Source organism: Salvelinus alpinus, chromosome 23 (genome assembly GCF_045679555.1).
Source record: "Salvelinus alpinus chromosome 23, SLU_Salpinus.1, whole genome shotgun sequence".
Lineage (NCBI taxonomy): Eukaryota > Metazoa > Chordata > Actinopteri > Salmoniformes > Salmonidae > Salvelinus > Salvelinus alpinus.
The window spans coordinates 14,127,759-14,147,667 of NC_092108.1; the positions used below are offsets into that span (position 1 = coordinate 14,127,759).

At 44.7% G+C, this 19,909-nt stretch overlaps 1 protein-coding gene across 7 annotated transcripts in view; it reads right to left on the minus strand.

The window, feature by feature from the left end:
* Positions 1-19,909, minus strand: part of LOC139550306 (myomegalin-like) — a 121,410-nt gene that overhangs the window by 38,500 nt on the left and 63,001 nt on the right. For 4 of the 7 annotated variants that reach the window (XM_071361120.1, XM_071361118.1, XM_071361119.1 and 1 more), the window contains exons 1-14: positions 17,083-18,808; positions 14,766-14,903; positions 13,984-14,103; positions 12,653-12,745; positions 12,259-12,483; positions 11,988-12,146; positions 11,685-11,786; positions 10,449-10,586; positions 9,709-9,888; positions 8,948-9,142; positions 8,428-8,610; positions 7,888-8,133; positions 7,623-7,729; positions 6,966-7,108 (exon numbers count right to left, since the gene is read on the minus strand). In XM_071361120.1, the coding sequence (XP_071217221.1) occupies positions 6,966-7,108; positions 7,623-7,729; positions 7,888-8,133; positions 8,428-8,610; positions 8,948-9,142; positions 9,709-9,888; positions 10,449-10,586; positions 11,685-11,786; positions 11,988-12,146; positions 12,259-12,483; positions 12,653-12,745; positions 13,984-14,103; positions 14,766-14,903; positions 17,083-18,408 (3,355 nt within the window). In that variant the 5' untranslated portion in view covers positions 18,409-18,808. The other 3 variants (XM_071361122.1, XM_071361117.1, XM_071361121.1) reach the window with 3 other exon arrangements.

Consider the following 19,909-nt stretch of genomic DNA (forward strand, 5'->3'; position numbering starts at 1 on the left):
TGTAGTAATGTCGCGCCCTGACCTTAGAGAGCCGTTTTATTTCTCTATTTGGTTAGGTCAGGGTGTGATTTGGGGTGGGCATTCTATGTTGTCTATTTCTTTGTTTTTGGCCGAGTATGGTTCCCAATCAGAGGCAGCTGTCTATCGTTGTCTCTGATTGGGAATCATACTTAGGCAGCCCTTTTTCCCACTTTCTGTTGTTGGGATCTTGTTTTTGTTAGTTGCTGGTTTAGCGCTACTTTTCTTTACGTGTCGTTTATCTAGTTTTTTTTGGTGTTCATTTAATAAATTCAAAATGTACGCCTACCACGCTGCACCTTGGTCTCATTCAGACGACAGCCGTAACAAGTAATTAATTCCATGATATTACATGAAGAGGGTGTGAACTAGTCTTTTCTGTTAGGGGACATCTTCATGTGTCCAGTCCTTACCGGAGCCCCTGGCAGTGACGGTGACACACAGGCAGTAATCATGTTTTATACCCTTCTGTATATTCATGTTCTTCTTCAGATCATCCTATTTCTATACGTAGTGTGAGGCACATATTAGTACCGTATCATATTCTATTTATGCCCAATAGTAAGATTGATGCATTTAAATTGTCAATAACTGTTCACGCATCACATCAAACATAGCCATGCAGGCAGGAAATGCATGCCGCGATGTCATGCATGTGGCAGAGAAGTCATAGGTTAAGACAGAGAGATGGTTGTTTAGCTCCCAAACATGACAGATCTCTTTCTTCTATGAAAGAAAATGTGTCTTTTAAAGATATTCTTAGAATTTATGTGTGTGTGTGTGTGTGTGTGTGTGTGTGTGTGTGTGTGTGTGTGCGTGTGTGTGTGTGTGTGTGTGTGTGTGTGTGTGTGTGTGTGTGTGTGTGTGTGTGTGTGTGTGTGTGTGCGTGTGTGCGTGTGCAAGTGTTTGTGTGTGTGGGTGGTAATGGTTTAAGGTCCAATGCATCTGTTTTTATCTTATTATCAAATCATTTCTGGGTAACAATTAAGTACCATACTGGGATAGTTTTCAATTAAAATGGTCAAAAAAATAAACAAATATTGCTTCTTAGTAAAGAGCAATTTCTCAAGCAAGAATTTTGCTAGGACTGTCTGGGAGTGGTCTGAGTGGGGAGGGGAAAACTGAAAACTAGCTGTGATTGGCAGGATCTTTTTCTTTTTTCTTATTGGTCTATTAACTAATTTACCGGCCAAAACTCCACCCCACCAAAACAGGCAGACATTTCAGTCAGTCTTTTCAAGCAGCTCTTACACTAAAAGGGCATTATCATAATTTTCACAATTTCACAGAATATTCTAAACTCATGTGTGGAAATATATGTAAAACACAGGAAACCACGTTTTTGACTGCACTGGGCCTTTAAGAGTGTGTGTTTTGGACACAGAGACTATGGATACAGTGTGGAGAGAGAGGTGGCTGTTCAGACAGGGATGAGAAGAGCACATGATCGTCACTTTCTCTTTCTTTCACCTCAGGGATAGACAGAACACTCCTTATCTGTTCTCTACTAGTCGGGGGAGAAGGGAACGTTTGTTGTGTTGAATAAGGAGGCAAAAAGGAGAGTCAATCCAGTCCCCAATAAAAAATAAAATAAAAAAGGGAATATAATTTTTTTACTTTCCATTTCGAAGTACAAAAAATGTGCGTTTCATCACCAAATCTAAATGGAAAATTTCTTCACTAATCCTAAAATCCTTAAAACCTAAACAGTCCCAACCAATCGAATCTCGAATGATACTAGGTATCCTCTTATCATCATGTTTTTATCACATTTTATGTGATCATTACAAAGTCTATCTATAAATGTAACAAATAGACACTTGGGTTGTGGTGTAGCTAAGACACTTGGGTTGTGGTGTAGCTAAGACCCTTGGGTTGTGGTGTAGCTAAGACACTTGGGTTGTGGTGTAGCTAAGACACTTGGGTTGTGGTGTATCTAAGACCCTTGGGTTGTGGTGTAGCTAAGACACTTGGGTTGTGGTGTATCTAAGACACTTGGGTTGTGGTGTAGCTAAGACACTTGGGTTGTGGTGTATCTAAGACACTTGGGTTGTGGTGTATCTAAGACACTTGGGTTGTGGTGTATCTAAGATACTTGGGTTGTGGTGTATCTAAGACACTTGGGTTGTGGTGTATCTAAGACACTTGGGTTGTGGTGTAGCTAAGACACTTGGGTTGTGGTGTATCTAAGACACTTGGGTTGTGGTGTATCTAAGATACTTGGGTTGTGGTGTATCTAAGACACTTGGGTTGTGGTGTATCTAAGACACTTGGGTTGTGGTGTAGCTAAGACACTTGGGTTGTGGTGTATCTAAGACACTTGGGTTGTGGTGTAGCTAAGACACTTGGGTTGTGGTGTAGCTAAGACACTTGGGTTGTGGTGTAGCTAAGACCCTTGGGTTGTGGTGTAGCTAAGACACTTGGGTTGTGGTGTAGCTAAGACACTTGGGTTGTGGTGTAGCTAAGACACTTGGGTTGTGGTGTATCTAAGACACTTGGGTTGTGGTGTAGCTAAGACACTTGGGTTGTGGTGTATCTAAGACACTTGGGTTGTGGTGTATCTAAGACACTTGGGTTGTGGTGTAGCTAAGACCCTTGGGTTGTGGTGTAGCTAAGACACTTGGGTTGTGGTGTATCTAAGACACTTGGGTTGTGGTGTAGCTAAGACACTTGGGTTGTGGTGTATCTAAGACACTTGGGTTGTGGTGTAGCTAAGACACTTGGGTTGTGGTGTAGCTAAGACACTTGGGTTGTGGTGTATCTAAGACACTTGGGTTGTGGTGTATCTAAGACACTTGGGTTGTGGTGTAGCTAAGACACTTGGGTTGTGGTGTATCTAAGACACTTGGGTTGTGGTGTAGCTAAGACACTTGGGTTGTGGTGTAGCTAAGACACTTGGGTTGTGGTGTAGCTAAGACACTTGGGTTGTGGTGTAGCTAAGACCCTTGGGTTGTGGTGTAGCTAAGACACTTGGGTTGTGGTGTATCTAAGACACTTGGGTTGTGGTGTATCTAAGACACTTGGGTTGTGGTGTATCTAAGACACTTGGGTTGTGGTGTAGCTAAGACACTTGGGTTGTGGTGTAGCTAAGACACTTGGGTTGTGGTGTAGCTAAGACACTTGGGTTGTGGTGTATCTAAGACACTTGGGTTGTGGTGTATCTAAGACACTTGGGTTGTGGTGTATCTAAGACACTTGGGTTGTGGTGTATCTAAGACACTTGGGTTGTGGTGTATCTAAGACACTTGGGTTGTGGTGTAGCTAAGACACTTGGGTTGTGGTGTAGCTAAGACACTTGGGTTGTGGTGTATCTAAGACACTTGGGTTGTGGTGTATCTAAGACACTTGGGTTGTGGTGTATCTAAGACCCTTGGGTTGTGGTGTAGCTAAGACCCTTGGGTTGTGGTGTAGCTAAGACACTTGGGTTGTGGTGTATCTAAGACACTTGGGTTGTGGTGTAGCTAAGACACTTGGGTTGTGGTGTATCTAAGACACTTGGGTTGTGGTGTATCTAAGACACTTGGGTTGTGGTGTAGCTAAGACACTTGGGTTGTGGTGTATCTAAGACACTTGGGTTGTGATGTATCTAAGACACTTGGGTTGTGGTGTAGCTAAGACACTTGGGTTGTGGTGTATCTAAGACACTTGGGTTGTGGTGTAGCTAAGACACTTGGGTTGTGGTGTATCTAAGACACTTGGGTTGTGGTGTATCTAAGACACTTGGGTTGTGGTGTAGCTAAGACACTTGGGTTGTGGTGTATCTAAGACACTTGGGTTGTGGTGTAGTTAAGACACTTGGGTTGTGGTGTATCTAAGACACTTGGGTTGTGGTGTAGCTAAGACACTTGGGTTGTGGTGTAGCTAAGACACTTGGGTTGTGGTGTATCTAAGACACTTGGGTTGTGGTGTAGCTAAGACACTTGGGTTGTGGTGTATCTAAGACACTTGGGTTGTGGTGTAGCTAAGACACTTGGGTTGTGGTGTATCTAAGACACTTGGGTTGTGGTGTATCTAAGACACTTGGGTTGTGGTGTAGCTAAGACACTTGGGTTGTGGTGTATCTAAGACACTTGGGTTGTGGTGTAGCTAAGACACTTGGGTTGTGGTGTAGCTAAGACACTTGGGTTGTGGTGTATCTAAGACACTTGGGTTGTGGTGTAGCTAAGACACTTGGGTTGTGGTGTAGCTAAGACACTTGGGTTGTGGTGTAGCTAAGACACTTGGGTTGTGGTGTAGCTAAGACACTTGGGTTGTGGTGTAGCTAAGACACTTGGGTTGTGGTGTATCTAAGACACTTGGGTTGTGGTGTAGCTAAGACACTTGGGTTGTGGTGTAGCTAAGATACTTGGGTTGTGGTGTATCTAAGACACTTGGGTTGTGGTGTAGCTAAGACACTTGGGTTGTGGTGTATCTAAGACACTTGGGTTGTGGTGTAGCTAAGACACTTGGGTTGTGGTGTATCTAAGACACTTGGGTTGTGGTGTAGCTAAGACACTTGGGTTGTGGTGTATCTAAGACACTTGGGTTGTGGTGTATCTAAGACACTTGGGTTGTGGTGTAGCTAAGACACTTGGGTTGTGGTGTAGCTAAGACACTTGGGTTGTGGTGTAGCTAAGACACTTGGGTTGTGGTGTAGCTAAGACACTTGGGTTGTGGTGTAGCTAAGACACTTGGGTTGTGGTGTAGCTAAGACACTTGGGTTGTGGTGTAGCTAAGACACTTGGGTTGTGGTGTAGCTAAGACACTTGGGTTGTGGTGTATCTAAGACACTTGGGTTGTGGTGTAGCTAAGACACTTGGGTTGTGGTGTATCTAAGACACTTGGGTTGTGGTGTAGCTAAGACACTTGGGTTGTGGTGTATCTAAGACACTTGGGTTGTGAGGTAGCTAAGACACTTGGGTTGTGGTGTAGCTAAGACACTTGGGTTGTGGTGTAGCTAAGACACTTGGGTTGTGAGGTAGCTAAGACACTTGGGTTGTGGTGTAGCTAAGACACTTGGGTTGTGGTGTATCTAAGACACTTGGGTTGTGGTGTAGCTAAGACACTTGGGTTGTGGTGTATCTAAGACACTTGGGTTGTGGTGTATCTAAGACACTTGGGTTGTGGTGTAGCTAAGACCCTTGGGTTGTGGTGTAGCTAAGACACTTGGGTTGTGGTGTAGCTAAGACACTTGGGTTGTGGTGTATCTAAGACACTTGGGTTGTGGTGTAGCTAAGACACTTGGGTTGTGGTGTAGCTAAGACACTTGGGTTGTGGTGTAGCTAAGACACTTGGGTTGTGGTGTATCTAAGACACTTGGGTTGTGGTGTATCTAAGACACTTGGGTTGTGGTGTAGCTAAGACACTTGGGTTGTGGTGTATCTAAGACACTTGGGTTGTGATGTAGCTAAGACACTTGGGTTGTGGTGTATCTAAGACCCTTGGGTTGTGGTGTAGCTAAGACACTTGGGTTGTGGTGTATCTAAGACACTTGGGTTGTGGTGTAGCTAAGACACTTGGGTTGTGGTGTAGCTAAGACACTTGGGTTGTGGTGTAGCTAAGACACTTGGGTTGTGGTGTAGCTAAGACACTTGGGTTGTGGTGTAGCTAAGACACTTGGGTTGTGGTGTATCTAAGACACTTGGGTTGTGGTGTAGCTAAGACACTTGGGTTGTGGTGTAGCTAAGACACTTGGGTTGTGGTGTAGCTAAGACACTTGGGTTGTGGTGTAGCTAAGACACTTGGGTTGTGGTGTAGCTAAGACACTTGGGTTGTGGTGTATCTAAGACACTTGGGTTGTGGTGTATCTAAGACACTTGGGTTGTGGTGTAGCTAAGACACTTGGGTTGTGGTGTAGCTAAGACACTTGGGTTGTGGTGTAGCTAAGACACTTGGGTTGTGGTGTAGCTAAGACACTTGGGTTGTGGTGTAGCTAAGACACTTGGGTTGTGGTGTATCTAAGACCCTTGGGTTGTGGTGTAGCTAAGACACTTGGGTTGTGGTGTAGCTAAGACACTTGGGTTGTGGTGTATCTAAGACACTTGGGTTGTGGTGTATCTAAGACACTTGGGTTGTGGTGTATCTAAGACACTTGGGTTGTGGTGTAGCTAAGACACTTGGGTTGTGGTGTAGCTAAGATTGATAAGCGCAAGGTTTTAGTTTTGCAACAACAAATAACTAGGGTAAGGATTCTTACTTTATTTACTTCGATAAGCAAACACTATTGACTACTAATCTAGTTGTTCATGCATCGTCTGAGACTCAGAATATCTGCGACCAAATGATAGGCACTTTAAAACCCATGGAATGGAACCTAGATCTGAAGTTACAGGAATTATAAGAGGGAACTACTTGGCCATCATCTTGATTTCAGCTGAAGTATATCTTGGACCTGCTTACATTGTGTACACAAAGATGGTATAAAAAATAAGATGGACGACTTGAAGTCGTTTCACTGTAATGCATGAGCTGGGCTATCTACACACCACATGACATCACTGTGACGATAAGGCTGGAAACATTGACACAGAGACACAGTCCAATACAAAATGGCATTACAGAACAAGCAACACGGAGGCATTTCGCAAAACAATATAAAAAAACAACAATCCAAAACACACTGAATATATTAATAAGGTTCATGTTGCCACATTATAATATAACTAAAACCACCCCAAAAATGTGTTGTTGGTTAGAACAGGCATCGGTTATTGTGTGGTGTCTATGTCATCCAAAGAGGAACGAAGTTGCCCATAGTCACTGATCTTAGGTCAGCATTGTGTTTTTTCCTGTAATGGTTAAGGTTAGGATTTAGGTGAATGTAAACTGATCCTAGATCTGCAACTAAGGGCAACTTCTACCTGCAGTGCATTTGTCTGACTCATGGTGAAATGGCTAGACAGAATATCCCAGAGAGTTAGTAACAGTGCCCCCTGTAGCCCTGTCGGCCGGTCCCTGCCCGTCCCCACCTCCAAAGTCAGACTGCCTCTTAGCTGCCTTCTCCAGTGCCAGGGCCGTCTTCCGGGTCCTAGTTAGGACCTCCTCCAGTTGCCCTCGCAATGCCTGAACAGAGTCCAGTTCTGTGAGCAGGTCCTGGGTCTTCTCTGAGCTGCTGGGAGAGGGGCAATGACACAACGCACAAACACAAACGTCCTCAAAACTGATTGCATGGTTTGAACAGTTTTACCTGGCCTACAACTGTATATAACAATGTCTACCGACACTGAAGCTTCGTATGTACCTGCCTGTCAACAGATGTGTGTATTGTTAGGTACCCAGGTGTGTATTGTTAGGTACCCAGGTGTGTATTGTTAGGTACCCAGATGTGTATTGTTAGGTACCCAGGTGTGTATTGTTAGGTACCCAGGTGTGTGTTGTTAGGTACCCAGGTATGTATTGTTAGGTACCCAGGTGTGTATTGTTAGGTACCCAGGTGTGTATTGTTAGGTACTCAGGTGTGTATTGTTAGGTACCCAGGTGTGTATTGTTAGGTCCCCAGGTGTGTGTATTGTTAGGTACCCAGGTGTGTATTGTTAGGTACCCAGGTGTGTATTAGGTACCCAGGTGTGTATTGTTAGGTACCCAGATGTGTGTATTCTTAGCCTCAGTAAAGGCCTGTCTTCTACCTGTCTCCTCTAGTCTGGATGTGGTTCAGACTCTGGTACAGCCTCTTCTCTGCCCTCAAAGCATTGTTCAGCCTGTGGTACTCATTGACCAACTGTTCCAACACACTCTGACAGAGAGGGAAGGAGAGGGGGAGGAAGAGACAGAGTGAGAGACAGAACGAGAGAGAGAGAAATTGTTGACACACACTCCACTCAGTAGGCTAGACACCAGACCTTAACAAGGACAATGTTGTAGGCAATAAAGAATTTAGGCAGAGAGGGATACCTGGTGGTCAGTGCTGGAGGGCTGGTCCCTGACTGTTATTTCTGGGGCCAGGATCTTAAATCTATCCTCCTGCTTTAGGGCCTGCTGCTGGGCCTGTGTGAGAGCTGAGCGCAGGGCTGAGAGCTCCAGCTGAGCCTCCCTCTCTTTCTTCCTGACCAGCTGCAGCTCTTCCTGGATGGCATGTACCTCTGCTGCCCCCTCTTGTGTGGAGGGCTCCATGCTCTCCTCCTGGCCCTGCATCAGACTCTGTAGAGGGAGGACAGTGTAGTGTTATGTTATGACAGTTTTACTACTTGAGACTCTGTTGAAAGTTTTTTGGTATGGTACGCATGTGTGCTTGTGTGAGTCTAGTCTAATTTATATAAGCTAGTGTGGAAATGTACAGTTTCATAACAGAGAGAGAGAGAGAGAGAGAGAGATAGAGAGAGAGAGAGAGAGAGAGAGAGAGAGAGAGAGAGAGAGAGAGAGAGAGAGAGAGAGAGAGAGAGAGAGAGAGGTACACACACACACAATGTGTTTCTCCAATGTCTCAGAATTTACCTGGATAAAAGTCCCTTTCTCTTTTAGTAGGTTCTGCAGTTGCTCTGCCTCTCCCGTTCTCTCCCTCTCTCTCTCCTTCCGCAGCTCGCCCATCTCCCGTTCCCGTGATGACAGCTGCCTGTGCAGCTCCTGCAGCTGGCCCGTCCGCTCGCCAATCACCTGGGAGAGCCTATCAGAGCAGTCCTGAGAGAGAGGAGGCGGTAGGGAAGTAGAGGGAGAGGAAAATGGTGTGGAGAGAGAGAGGTGGAAAAAAGAAAAGAGAATCTGAAATCGACTATCGCTTTATATGTCCATTCTACAGTATATCATTCAATTTCTATAATATACTGCTGTTGGGCTGGGTGCACTGAAAAGCTGATATGAGCTGATTCTCAGAGACAGATCCTAGATCAGTGGTGTGTGTGTGTGTGTGTGTGTGTGTGTGTGTGTGTGTGTGTGTGTGTGTGTGTGTGTGTGTGTGTGTGTGTGTGTGTGTGTGTGTGTGTGTGTGTGTGTGTGTGTGTGTGTGTGTGTGTGGTACCTGTATGTACTGGTCCTTGGTGCTGATGGTGCTGAGCAGGTCCTGGACCTGTGCTTGGTGTTCGTGGCTCTGGCGGTTGCGGTCTGATAGAAGTTCCTGGAACAGTTTCTCCTTCAGTGCGAGGCGAGCCTTCAGCTCCTCCACCACCTCACTGGGGCCTGCCTGGACCTTAGCCAGGAGGGCTGCCGTCAGGTCCTACACAGACAGACAGACAGACAGACAGACAGACAGACAGACAGACAGACAGACAGACAGACAGACAGACAGACAGACAGACAGACAGACAGACAGACAGACAGACAGACAGACAGACAGACAGACAGACAGACAGACAGACAGACAGACAGACAGACAGACAGACAGACAGATTATCAGTACACCTGTTGTATTTGTAAGGGTCAGAAATAAGAGCAGGATTTTCTTGTTGGACTACCATTGCAAGTCACTTATTTCAGCCAACAATGAAAAGCTTCAACAATGGGCAGACATTAGTAGACTGGTTGTACTTTGGTTACAAGAGCAAACAGAATGCAAACTGGTGCTATAGCCAGTCCTCACTAGCGTGACCTAGTGTAGATTTAGTTTAGCGTGTGTGTGTGTGTCCGGGGAACAGTGGGTTAACTGCCTTGCTCAGGGGAAGAACGACAGATTTTCACCTTGTCAGCTCAGGGACTCGATCCAGCAACCTTCCAATTACTGGCCCAACACTCTAACCACTAGGCTACCTGCCATATGTGTACTGTATGTATGTGTGTGTTTACCTGTGTCTCCCGGCTGCGTGTCTGCAGGGCAAACTGTAGCTGGTTGATGAGTGTGTCTCTCTCTCTCAGAGTGCTCTTCTCTCTCTCCTCACTCTGCTGCTGGAGCCACTGCAGGTTCCTGTGGGCTTCTGCTGCCTGCTCCACATCCAGCTCCTTACCCCGCACCAACGCGTCCAGACTCTATACAAACACAGTCTAAACATATCAATGTACTGTAGGACACAGTCTAAACATATCAATGTACTGTAGGACACACAGTCTAAACATGTCAATGTACTGTATGACACACAGTCTAAACATATCAATGTACTGTAGGACACAGTCTAAACATATCAATGTACTGTATGACACACAGTCTAAACATATCAATGTACTGTAGGACACAGTCTAAACATATCAATGTACTGTAGGACACACAGTCTAAACATATCAATGTACTGTAGGACACAGTCTAAACATATCAATGTACTGTATGACACACAGTCTAAACATATCAATGTACTGTATGACACACAGTCTAAACATATCAATGTACTGTAGGACACACAGTCTAAACATATCAATGTACTGTAGGACACAGTCTAAACATATCAATGTACTGTAGGACACACAGTCTAAACATGTGTGTGTGTGTGTGTGTGTGTGTGTGTGTGTGTGTGTGTGTGTGTGTGTGTGTGTGTGTGTGTGTGTGTGTGTGTGTGTGTGTGTGTGTGTGTGTGTGTGTGTGTGTGTGTGTGTACCGTGATGGTCTCCTGGTTGTTGAGCAGTATGCAGCGGAGTCTCTCCAGGTCTCGTTCTTTCTCTCGGAGGGCCAGCTGTAGACTCCTCACCTGCTCCTCCCTCTCCTCCAGACAACGGAACTTCTCATCTATAGACCGCTGGACAGAGAGAAAGAACATGTATTATTCTGGACAGAGAGAAAGAACAGTATTATCATTATTATTATTATGATCAGTATTATTATTATGACCAGTATTATTATTATGATCAATATTATTATTATTATGATCAGTAGTATTATTATTATGATCAGTATTTTATTTATTTATTATGATCAGTATTATTATTATTATTATGATCAATATTATTATTATTATGATCAATATTATTATTATCTGTATTATTATTATTATGATCATCATTATTATTACGATCATTATTATTATGATCAATATTATTATTATTATGATCAGTATTATTATTATTATTATTATTATGTTCAGTATTATTATTATTATTATGATCAATATTATTATTATTATTATTATGATCATTATTATTATTATTATGATCATTATTATTATTATTATTATGATCATTATTATTATTATGTTCAGTATTATTATTATTATTATTATGATCGGTATTATTATTATTAGTAGTAGTAGTATTAGGATCTTATTATTATGATCATCATTATTAGCCAACTGACATTTACTCCTGAGGTTCTGACTTGTTGCACCCTCGACAACTACTGTGATTATTATTATTTGACCCTGCTGGTCATTTATGAACATTTGAACATCTTGGCCATGTTCTGTTATAATCTCCACCCGGCACAGCCAGAAGAGGACTGGCCACCCCTCATAGCCTGGTTCCTCTCTAGGTTTCTTCCTAGGTTCTGGCCTTTCTAGGGAGTTTTTCCTAGCCACCGTGCTTCTACACATGATTTGCTTGCTGTTTGGGGTTTTAGGCTGGGTTTCTGTACAGCACTTTGAGATATCAGCTGATGTAGGAAGGGCAATATAAATACATTTGATTTGATTTGATTATTATTATGATCACTATTATTAATATATTATTATTATTATAATTATGATCAGTATTATTATTATTTTGTTATTATCAGTGTTGTTATTATTATTATCTTATTATTATCATTACATTATTATGATCTTATTATTGTTATGTTATTATTATTATTATGATTATTATGATGATTATTATGATTATCCAGTATGTGTGTGCGTTCTTACCTCCAGTGCTCTGTCCCTGTCCCTGATGCGTTCTCTCAGTTTGTCCATCAGAATATCTCTGGGTTTGGAGCTGTCTACTGATTCCAGGAGCTCAGAGTACTCCTACACACACAGAGTGAGATAGGGTTAGTGTGTATGTGTTTATGTCTGTATGTGTGTGCACTTATGTGTATGTTCAGTGTGTGTGTGTGTGTGTGTGTGTGTGTGTGTGTGTGTGTGTGTGTGTGTGTGTGTGTGTGTGTGTGTGTGTGTGTGTGTGTGTGTGTGTGTGTGTGTGTGTGTGTGTGTGTGTGTGTGTCTCACCTGTAGCTGGCTCTCCTTGTCCTGTAGGGAGAGTTTGAGCTGTGTGATGTTCTTGTCTCTCTCCTGAACCTCCATGTGCTTCTCTGCCTCGCTCTCCTTCTGCTGAGCCTCTTTAGCCTGCAGCGCAGAGCGGGACTGAGCCAGGGCACTGAGCAAGTCCTACGGTGGGACAGAGGATAGGTTACACACACCTCCTACATCACAGGGGTCCAGACACACGCACGCACATGCACGGACGGACGCACGCAAGCACGCACACACACACACTGACCTTGTTGTGTTTGTCGGTGACCTCCCTATGCTGCAGTGCCTCCTTTAGGTCAGAGTGGAGCCTGTCTTTAGCTCTGGTCAGGTCCTCAGCCTGTCTCTGGCTCTGTCTTTGAGCTCTTTGACTGGCTTCCAGCTCCAGACCCAGGGTAAACAGAGAGCTCTGTACCCCCACTAACTCACCCTGCAGCTGGGCTAGACCCGCAACCTCACTGCCTCCCTCTGGAGCCTGGGAGAGCAGACCAAACAAACAAGAACCCCTGGGGTTAGTCTGGGCATGGGGAGGAAGGGTGTCTGTCTCCATCTATCTATCAACAGTTGGGTTATTATGGCTCTTCATTAACCCGTATCCTGCTCAGTGTTTTATCTGGATCTGTCTGGGGTGTGTGAGGTCTCACCTGATGTTGCGTGATCTGGTTGTGGTGGGCCATCTCTCTCAGTTTACACAGTGTGGTGTTCTGCCCCTCAATTAACTGGTACAACTCCTGGGCCTGAGGAGGAATATTCAGTAGTGTAAAGTACTTAAGTAGAAATAGTTTAAAGTACTACTTAAGTCGTTTTGGGGGGTATTTGTTCTTTACTATTTATATTTTTGACAACTTTTACTTTTACTTCAGTATATTTGTAAAGAAAATAATTAACTTTTTACTCCATACATTTTCCCTGACATCATGTAACGATAGTCTATGTCGTCCTCCTCATCGGACGAGGAGAGGCGAGAAGGATCGGACCAATATGCAGAGTGGTTCGTGCTCATGATGATTTATTAAAACCGAAACTGAACACTGAAATACAAAACAATAAACGAAGTGCAGGAAACCGAAACAGTACCGTGTGGTGAAAACACTAACACGGTAGACAAACACCCACAAAACACACGTGAAACCCAGGCTGCCTAAATATGATTCTCAATCAGGGACAACGATTGACAGCTGCCTCTGATTGAGAATCATACCAGGCCGAACACAAAATCCCAACATAGAAAATCACACATAGACAACCCACCCAACTCACGCCCTGACCATACTAAATAAATACAAAACAAGGGAAAACAGGTCAGGAACGTGACACATCAAAAGTACTCGTTACATTTTGAACGCTTAGCAGGACAGAAAAATGGTCCAATTCACGCACTTATCAAGAGAACATCCCTGGTCACCCTGCTTTCTCTGATCTGGCAGACTCACGGACTCACGAAACACACATGCTTTGTTTGTAAATTATGTCTGCGTGTATGAGTGTGCCCTTTGCTATCCGTAAATGAAAAAGAGTTGCTTAATATAAGGAATTTGAAATGATTTATACTTTAAATTTTACTTTTGATACTTAAGTATATTTTAGCAATTACATTTACTTTTGATACTTTAGTATATTTAAAACCAAATTTACTCAAGTAGTATTTTACTGGGTGACTTTCACTTTTACGTGAGTCATTTTTTATTAAGGTATCTTTACTTTTACTCAAGTATGACAATTGGGTACTTTTTCCTCCACTGGGAATATTCTGTAAATCACTGCTGATGTAATGGTTGGTCTCTGTAGCTGAGTTGATAGCGCATGGTGCTGCAATCCCAGGATTGTGGGTTTAATTCCCGGGACCACCCAGACGTCTGCATGGCGACTGTACGTCGCTTTGGATAAAAGTGTCTTCTAACTGGCACATATTAGTATGATTTTAGTCACTAGTCTCAAATGTTTCTGGGGCGGTGATTCATGGTAGACCACACACCTCGTTGTCCTTGGTACTGACAGAGTCGGTCAGGCCCTGGATGGTGTGTTCCTGGTTCTGAGCTGCCTGACGGATAGAACGCAGATCACACTCCATCTCACTGAGCTTCTCCTGCAGCTTCTGGAGAGGGGGAGGTAGATGGGGAGAGGGAGACATTTCTTCTTATGTGCTCCAATGTTTCTCTGTAGCAGTGCTGTTTGGTGTGTGCGCGTGAGTGTGTGTGCGCATTCATGTGTATATATGTGTGCGCTGAGTGTGCGCGTGTGAATGCACATGTTTGTGTGCATGTGTGTGTGTTGTATGGATGGGTAATGTCTCTGTGTAGCTGTACTGTTTGGTGTGTGTGTTGTATGGATGTGTAATGTCTCTGTGTAGCTGTACTGTTTGGTGTGTGTGTTGTATGGATGTGTAAGGTCTCTGTGTAGCTGTACTGTTTGGTGTGTGTGTTGTATGGATGTGTAATGTCTCTGTGTAGCTGTACTGTTTGGTGTGTGTGTTGTATGGATGTGTAATGTCTCTGTGTAGCTGTACTGTTTGGTGTGTGTGTTGTATGGATGTCAATGTCTCTGTGTAGCTGTACTGTTTGGTGTGTGTGTGTTGTATGGATGTGTAAGGTCTCTGTGTAGCTGTACTGTTTGGTGTGTGTGTTGTATGGATGTGTAATGTCTCTGTGTAGCTGTACTGTTTGGTGTGTGTGTTGTATGGATGTGTAATGTCTCTGTGTAGCTGTACTGTTTGGTGTGTGTGTTGTATGGATGTGTAATGTTTCTGTGTAGCTGTACCGTGTTGTTGGCCTCGCTCTCCTGGATCTTGGTCTGCAGGGACTGGACCTGGAGCTGGGCCTTCTGCAGCTCACTGATACACTGACCTGCTGCACATTCATACTGGTTCAACTGGCTATGCTGCTCCTCGATCAGAGTCTGGAATACACACATACACAGGGGTGAACACACACACACACACACACACACACTCACACACACACACACACACACACACACACACACACACACACACACACACACACACACACACACACACACACACACACACACACACACACACACACACACACACACACACACACACACACACACACACAGAGGTTAACCTGCTGTAGCCAGACAAAACAGTAACCTGCTGTAGCCAGACAAAACAGTATTACAACCCAACCTGCTGTAGCCAGACAAAATAGTATTACAATCCAACCTGCTGTAGCCAGACAAAACAGTAACCTGCTGTAGCCAGACAAAACGGTAGCCTGCTGTTGCCAGACAAAACGGTAACCTGCTGTAGCCAGACAAAACGGTAACCTGCTGTAGCCAGACAAAACAGAATTACAATCCAACCTGCTGTAGCCAGACAAAACAGTAACCTGCTGTAGCCAGACAAAACAGTATTACAATCCAATCTGCACCAAGCTGGGCTGCAGGGTTAGAGTCAATTCTATTTCAATTCTAGTCAGTTCAGGAAGAACACTTTTACCAGCTAGGCTGGATTTTAAATGGAACTGACCCCAACCCTGCAGTGCTGTGTTGGTAACTGGACTGTACTTTTGAAACCAAACATTATGTTCACTCAGCTGTGTTATTAAAAGCAGATTTATCCTGAGGATATTCTCTTGTGTGTGTGTGTGTGTGTGTGTGTGTGTGTGTGTGTGTGTGTGTGTGTGTGTGTGGGGGGGGGGGGGGGGGTATCTAGTGCTGCTCTTAACCTATCTTACATAACCAGTGTGTTAGCATCACCCTTACACCCTTACAGCATTAACATGTCAGCACTCACATCCTATATTTATAGGTTCTCGCTACGCTACCCTACACTACACTACATTACACTACGCTACACTACATTACCCTACGCTACACTACATTACACTACGCTACACTACATTACTCTACACTACACTACATTACACTACGCTACACTATATTACCCTACGCTACACTACATTACACTACATTACCCTACGCTACACTACATTACACTACGCTACACTACATTACCCTACGCTACACTGCATTACACTACGCTACACTACATTACTCTACACTACACTACATTACACTACGCTACACTATATTACCCTACGCTACACTACATTACACTACGCTACACTACATTACCCTACGCTACACTACATTACACTACGCTACACTACATTACCCTACACTACACTACATTACACTACGCTACACTACATTACCCTACACTACATTACACTACGCTACATTACCCTACGCTACACTACATTACACTACGCTACACTACATTACCCTACGCTACACTACATTACCCTACGCTACACTACACTACATTACACTACGCTACACTACATTACCCTACACTACACTACATTACACTACGCTACACTACATTACCCTACACTACACTACACTACGCTACACTACATTACCCTACGCTACACTACATTACACTACGCTACACTACATTACCCTACGCTACACTACATTACCCTACGCTACACTACATTACCCTACGCTACATTACACTACCCTACACTATGCTACCCTACATTACCCTACGCTACATTACACTACCCTACGCTACGCTACCCTACATTACGCTACGCTACCCTACCGCTACCCTACACACACACACACACACACACACACACACACACACACACACACACACACACACACACACACACACACACACACACACACACACACACACACACACACACAGATTTAAGTGCTACAGAGTGCACATCCTCTAATGTGCATCTTCTCTGGAGAGGGGGAAGGAGAGGTTTAGGTGATGGAGATGGACAGCTGGATTACCCAGCTAATTAGCTAGGAGCATGGAGAGAACGGGAATATTCTCACGGTTGGAAGCACTGCACTGTGTGCTGGATTCACAGACAACCAAGTAACCTCCTGGAATATTCTTTACATCTAACAGATTATTAAATATGCCACAAATACGATTTGTAGTAAAATAAGGTATCCTATTGGAAGAAAAACACTCCTTCTGATTTTAGTATCTGGCAAGTTTGAGCAAAGACAATAACATGAGATTAGTGAGCCGATGTCCAGAGCTGGCTTGAGAGCCGGCTGGAGAGCTGCTGTGGTATACCTGGTGGGGGCGTGGGAGAGGACACTCATGATACAGATCCTCCCACAGCTCCTCCATCTCAGCCAGGTCCAGACCCCCATCCATCTCACTGTCCAGCCTGATCAGAGGGGCCTCCACGTCGGGTACATGGCCATGAATCTCCCCCTCTCCATTCGAACCTCGATGCAGCAACCCCAAGGCCGGCTCATAGAAGCTAAGTCTGGAGCTTCCATTGCTGGGGCTCTGTCTGAGCAGCACAGGCAATCTGCTTCCCTTGGGGCTCTGGACGGGCCGGTACACACAGTTCTGGACCAGGCAGAGGACCAGGGAGAGGTGGGATGCGGATCTCAGCGGGGTCACCAGGTCGTGCTCCTCAGACAGGGAGTCAGAGAACCGGTCATCCAGGGGGTCCCGGGGGTCCCCTAGCCCCTCGGCCCCGTCTTGGATAGCAGACAGCCGGGTAGATTCTCCAGCTATGTCCAGGGAGTCTATGGAGGGGCTGGAGCTGGCTCGACCCATCAGGGTACGGTCACTGTCTGAAGCCCGGGACTGAAGCTTGGACCCAGGGACCAGTGTGAGCGAGGAGTGGGTCCCCTCTGGCTCTTCCTCCCCTCCTCTACCTCTTTCTACTCCAATCACACTGGCCGAATACCTCGTCGATGGGCCACAGGAAATACTTCGTGCCAACTTCCTTGGTACTTTACACACAGCCTCGTAGTCCGAGTCCACGACTCGCCACGCTGTGCACCCTTGGCACTTCCTATGTGAAGGTGTGACTGTCCCACAGCGTTGTGACCCCACAGCCGTCACCTCTGACCCTGGGCATTGAGGGCGATGCCCATGATGATGACCCCCCAACCCCTCTTCAGCCCAGGACTCATACAGAGAGTACACCAAGTCCTCCTGGAGCAGAGCACAGTACTTAGCATGGGTCAGACCAGACATGTCCACCATACCGTCCCCCTGTACCCCTCCTCCCGTACCCCCAGGCCCGGTAACAACCCCTCCACCACCGCCACCCTCCTCCCCGTTGGTCTTCCGGTAGAGGCCTCCGATGAGACCCCGTAGCCGGTGTTTCTCCTGGAGCAGCCTCTGCAGCCGTTCGATGGACAGAGCCTCCACACGGGCGACGACCGTATCAAACCTGTACATACGCTCCAGTATGAAGGCACACTTGGAACAGGCGAATTCGCCGCGCCCATCCCGGGTCAGCTCTTGCCCCAGGGCGTGGGACAGAAGCACTTGGAGGTTGAGTTTGGAGGTGGGGTGGAAGATCCACCGGCGTTGGTTACCGCAGAGCTCACGCGCACAGATACGACACGCCTCCTTCATTCTGATGTCCAGCATTCCACACACACACTCAGACAGAGGCCAATCACCTTAGCTTGAAGACTTTAGTCTAATGGTGAAATAACCTTTGTTTTCAATGATAAAAACAAAGGTTCTGGCTGTTTACTGTCAAGTGTCCTATAAATAATAAATAACATTTGATTGATGGAGGTGAATGAGATGATGCTATTGGCTCCAATATGACTAATGCTCATCCATCAGAATAATCACTTTAAATCTCTGTGTATAAGATCATTGAAGATGGGAATATATTGCATGTAACAGTCCTCTTTCTCTCTCTTCAGAAGATGAATAAATACCACTAACACTTCATAAAAACAACAGATAGGCAGTCATTAAGGAAATACTAATATTGGCACTGGTAGCCTGCAGGGAAACGCACACAGCAGCAAGTAAAAGAGATGCTCACAAAATCCAATGCTCTTGACATAATGACTATTTTTATTTCATAACCGACCAGCGTTGTTGCTTCAGTAGGACTATGAAGAATTTGGGTGAATTGTAATTGCATATTGCTTGAGCAGATGGCAGCCAGCAAGTATTCCAGTATCCTTGGTCACCGATTCTGTTGCATTCCGTATTGGATATTCTGAAGAGATGGGTTAAAGTCCGAAAGGGAAAAATAAAGTCATTCTGGTGTCATGCGCCTTGCATATTCCCTAAATACACAAACCACCAGACTTTTCACTCCAGGTGACTTCATCTCGCGTTTACCAAAACAAGAAAAACACGCGCACGTTCCGCTGCATCACTTATATTAGCTGTCATTGGGAGGCTCGCACTGTCAGATAGATTATCACCGGTACGTTAGGCTACGGCGGTATAGCTTTAACTGAAGATCGTCACCGCGGATAATTGACACACCAAAACAATTCATTCGGTAGCGGCAATCAGGTCATCCGCAATCATTTGACATTCATTCATGATTTACAATGTCAACAGTGGAGTTAGCTCACTTCAGCCCCGCGATCCTTTGGGCACACAATGATGTGGCAGCTTTGTAGCACTGGCTAGACCTGGCTGCAGGCACGGAGCGCACCATTTCATGCAATAGGGGTGCAAGATATCTAATCGTCTATATCAAGAGGTTAAAAAGTGTCCCTATCTGACATGATAATACACGTTTTTTCTTTCATAAAATGAGCTAAATTTCGGTCAATTTTGTTAAAGATGTTGAATAAAATACTTTGACGATCTCTAATGCTCCCCAGGATGCCCTTAGTTATTCTGGTCCACTCTACACTAAGCTTTGTATTCGCTTCAACGAACTGGTGAAATGCATATTACCGTGTAGTAACATGGTGACATTAGTGACGCTCTGAAACGTAAATTACTTTATATTCACAGTGTTTTGCATAAACTCTTGTAAGCCAGTAGAAATAATCTAAATGAAAACATCATTTTCTCTGCTTTGTTCATTACCACCAGGCTATTTTTGTGCTTTTATGGGGTCAATACCAATTACTCAAACAGAACCACATACTCAGTCAGAATTTCA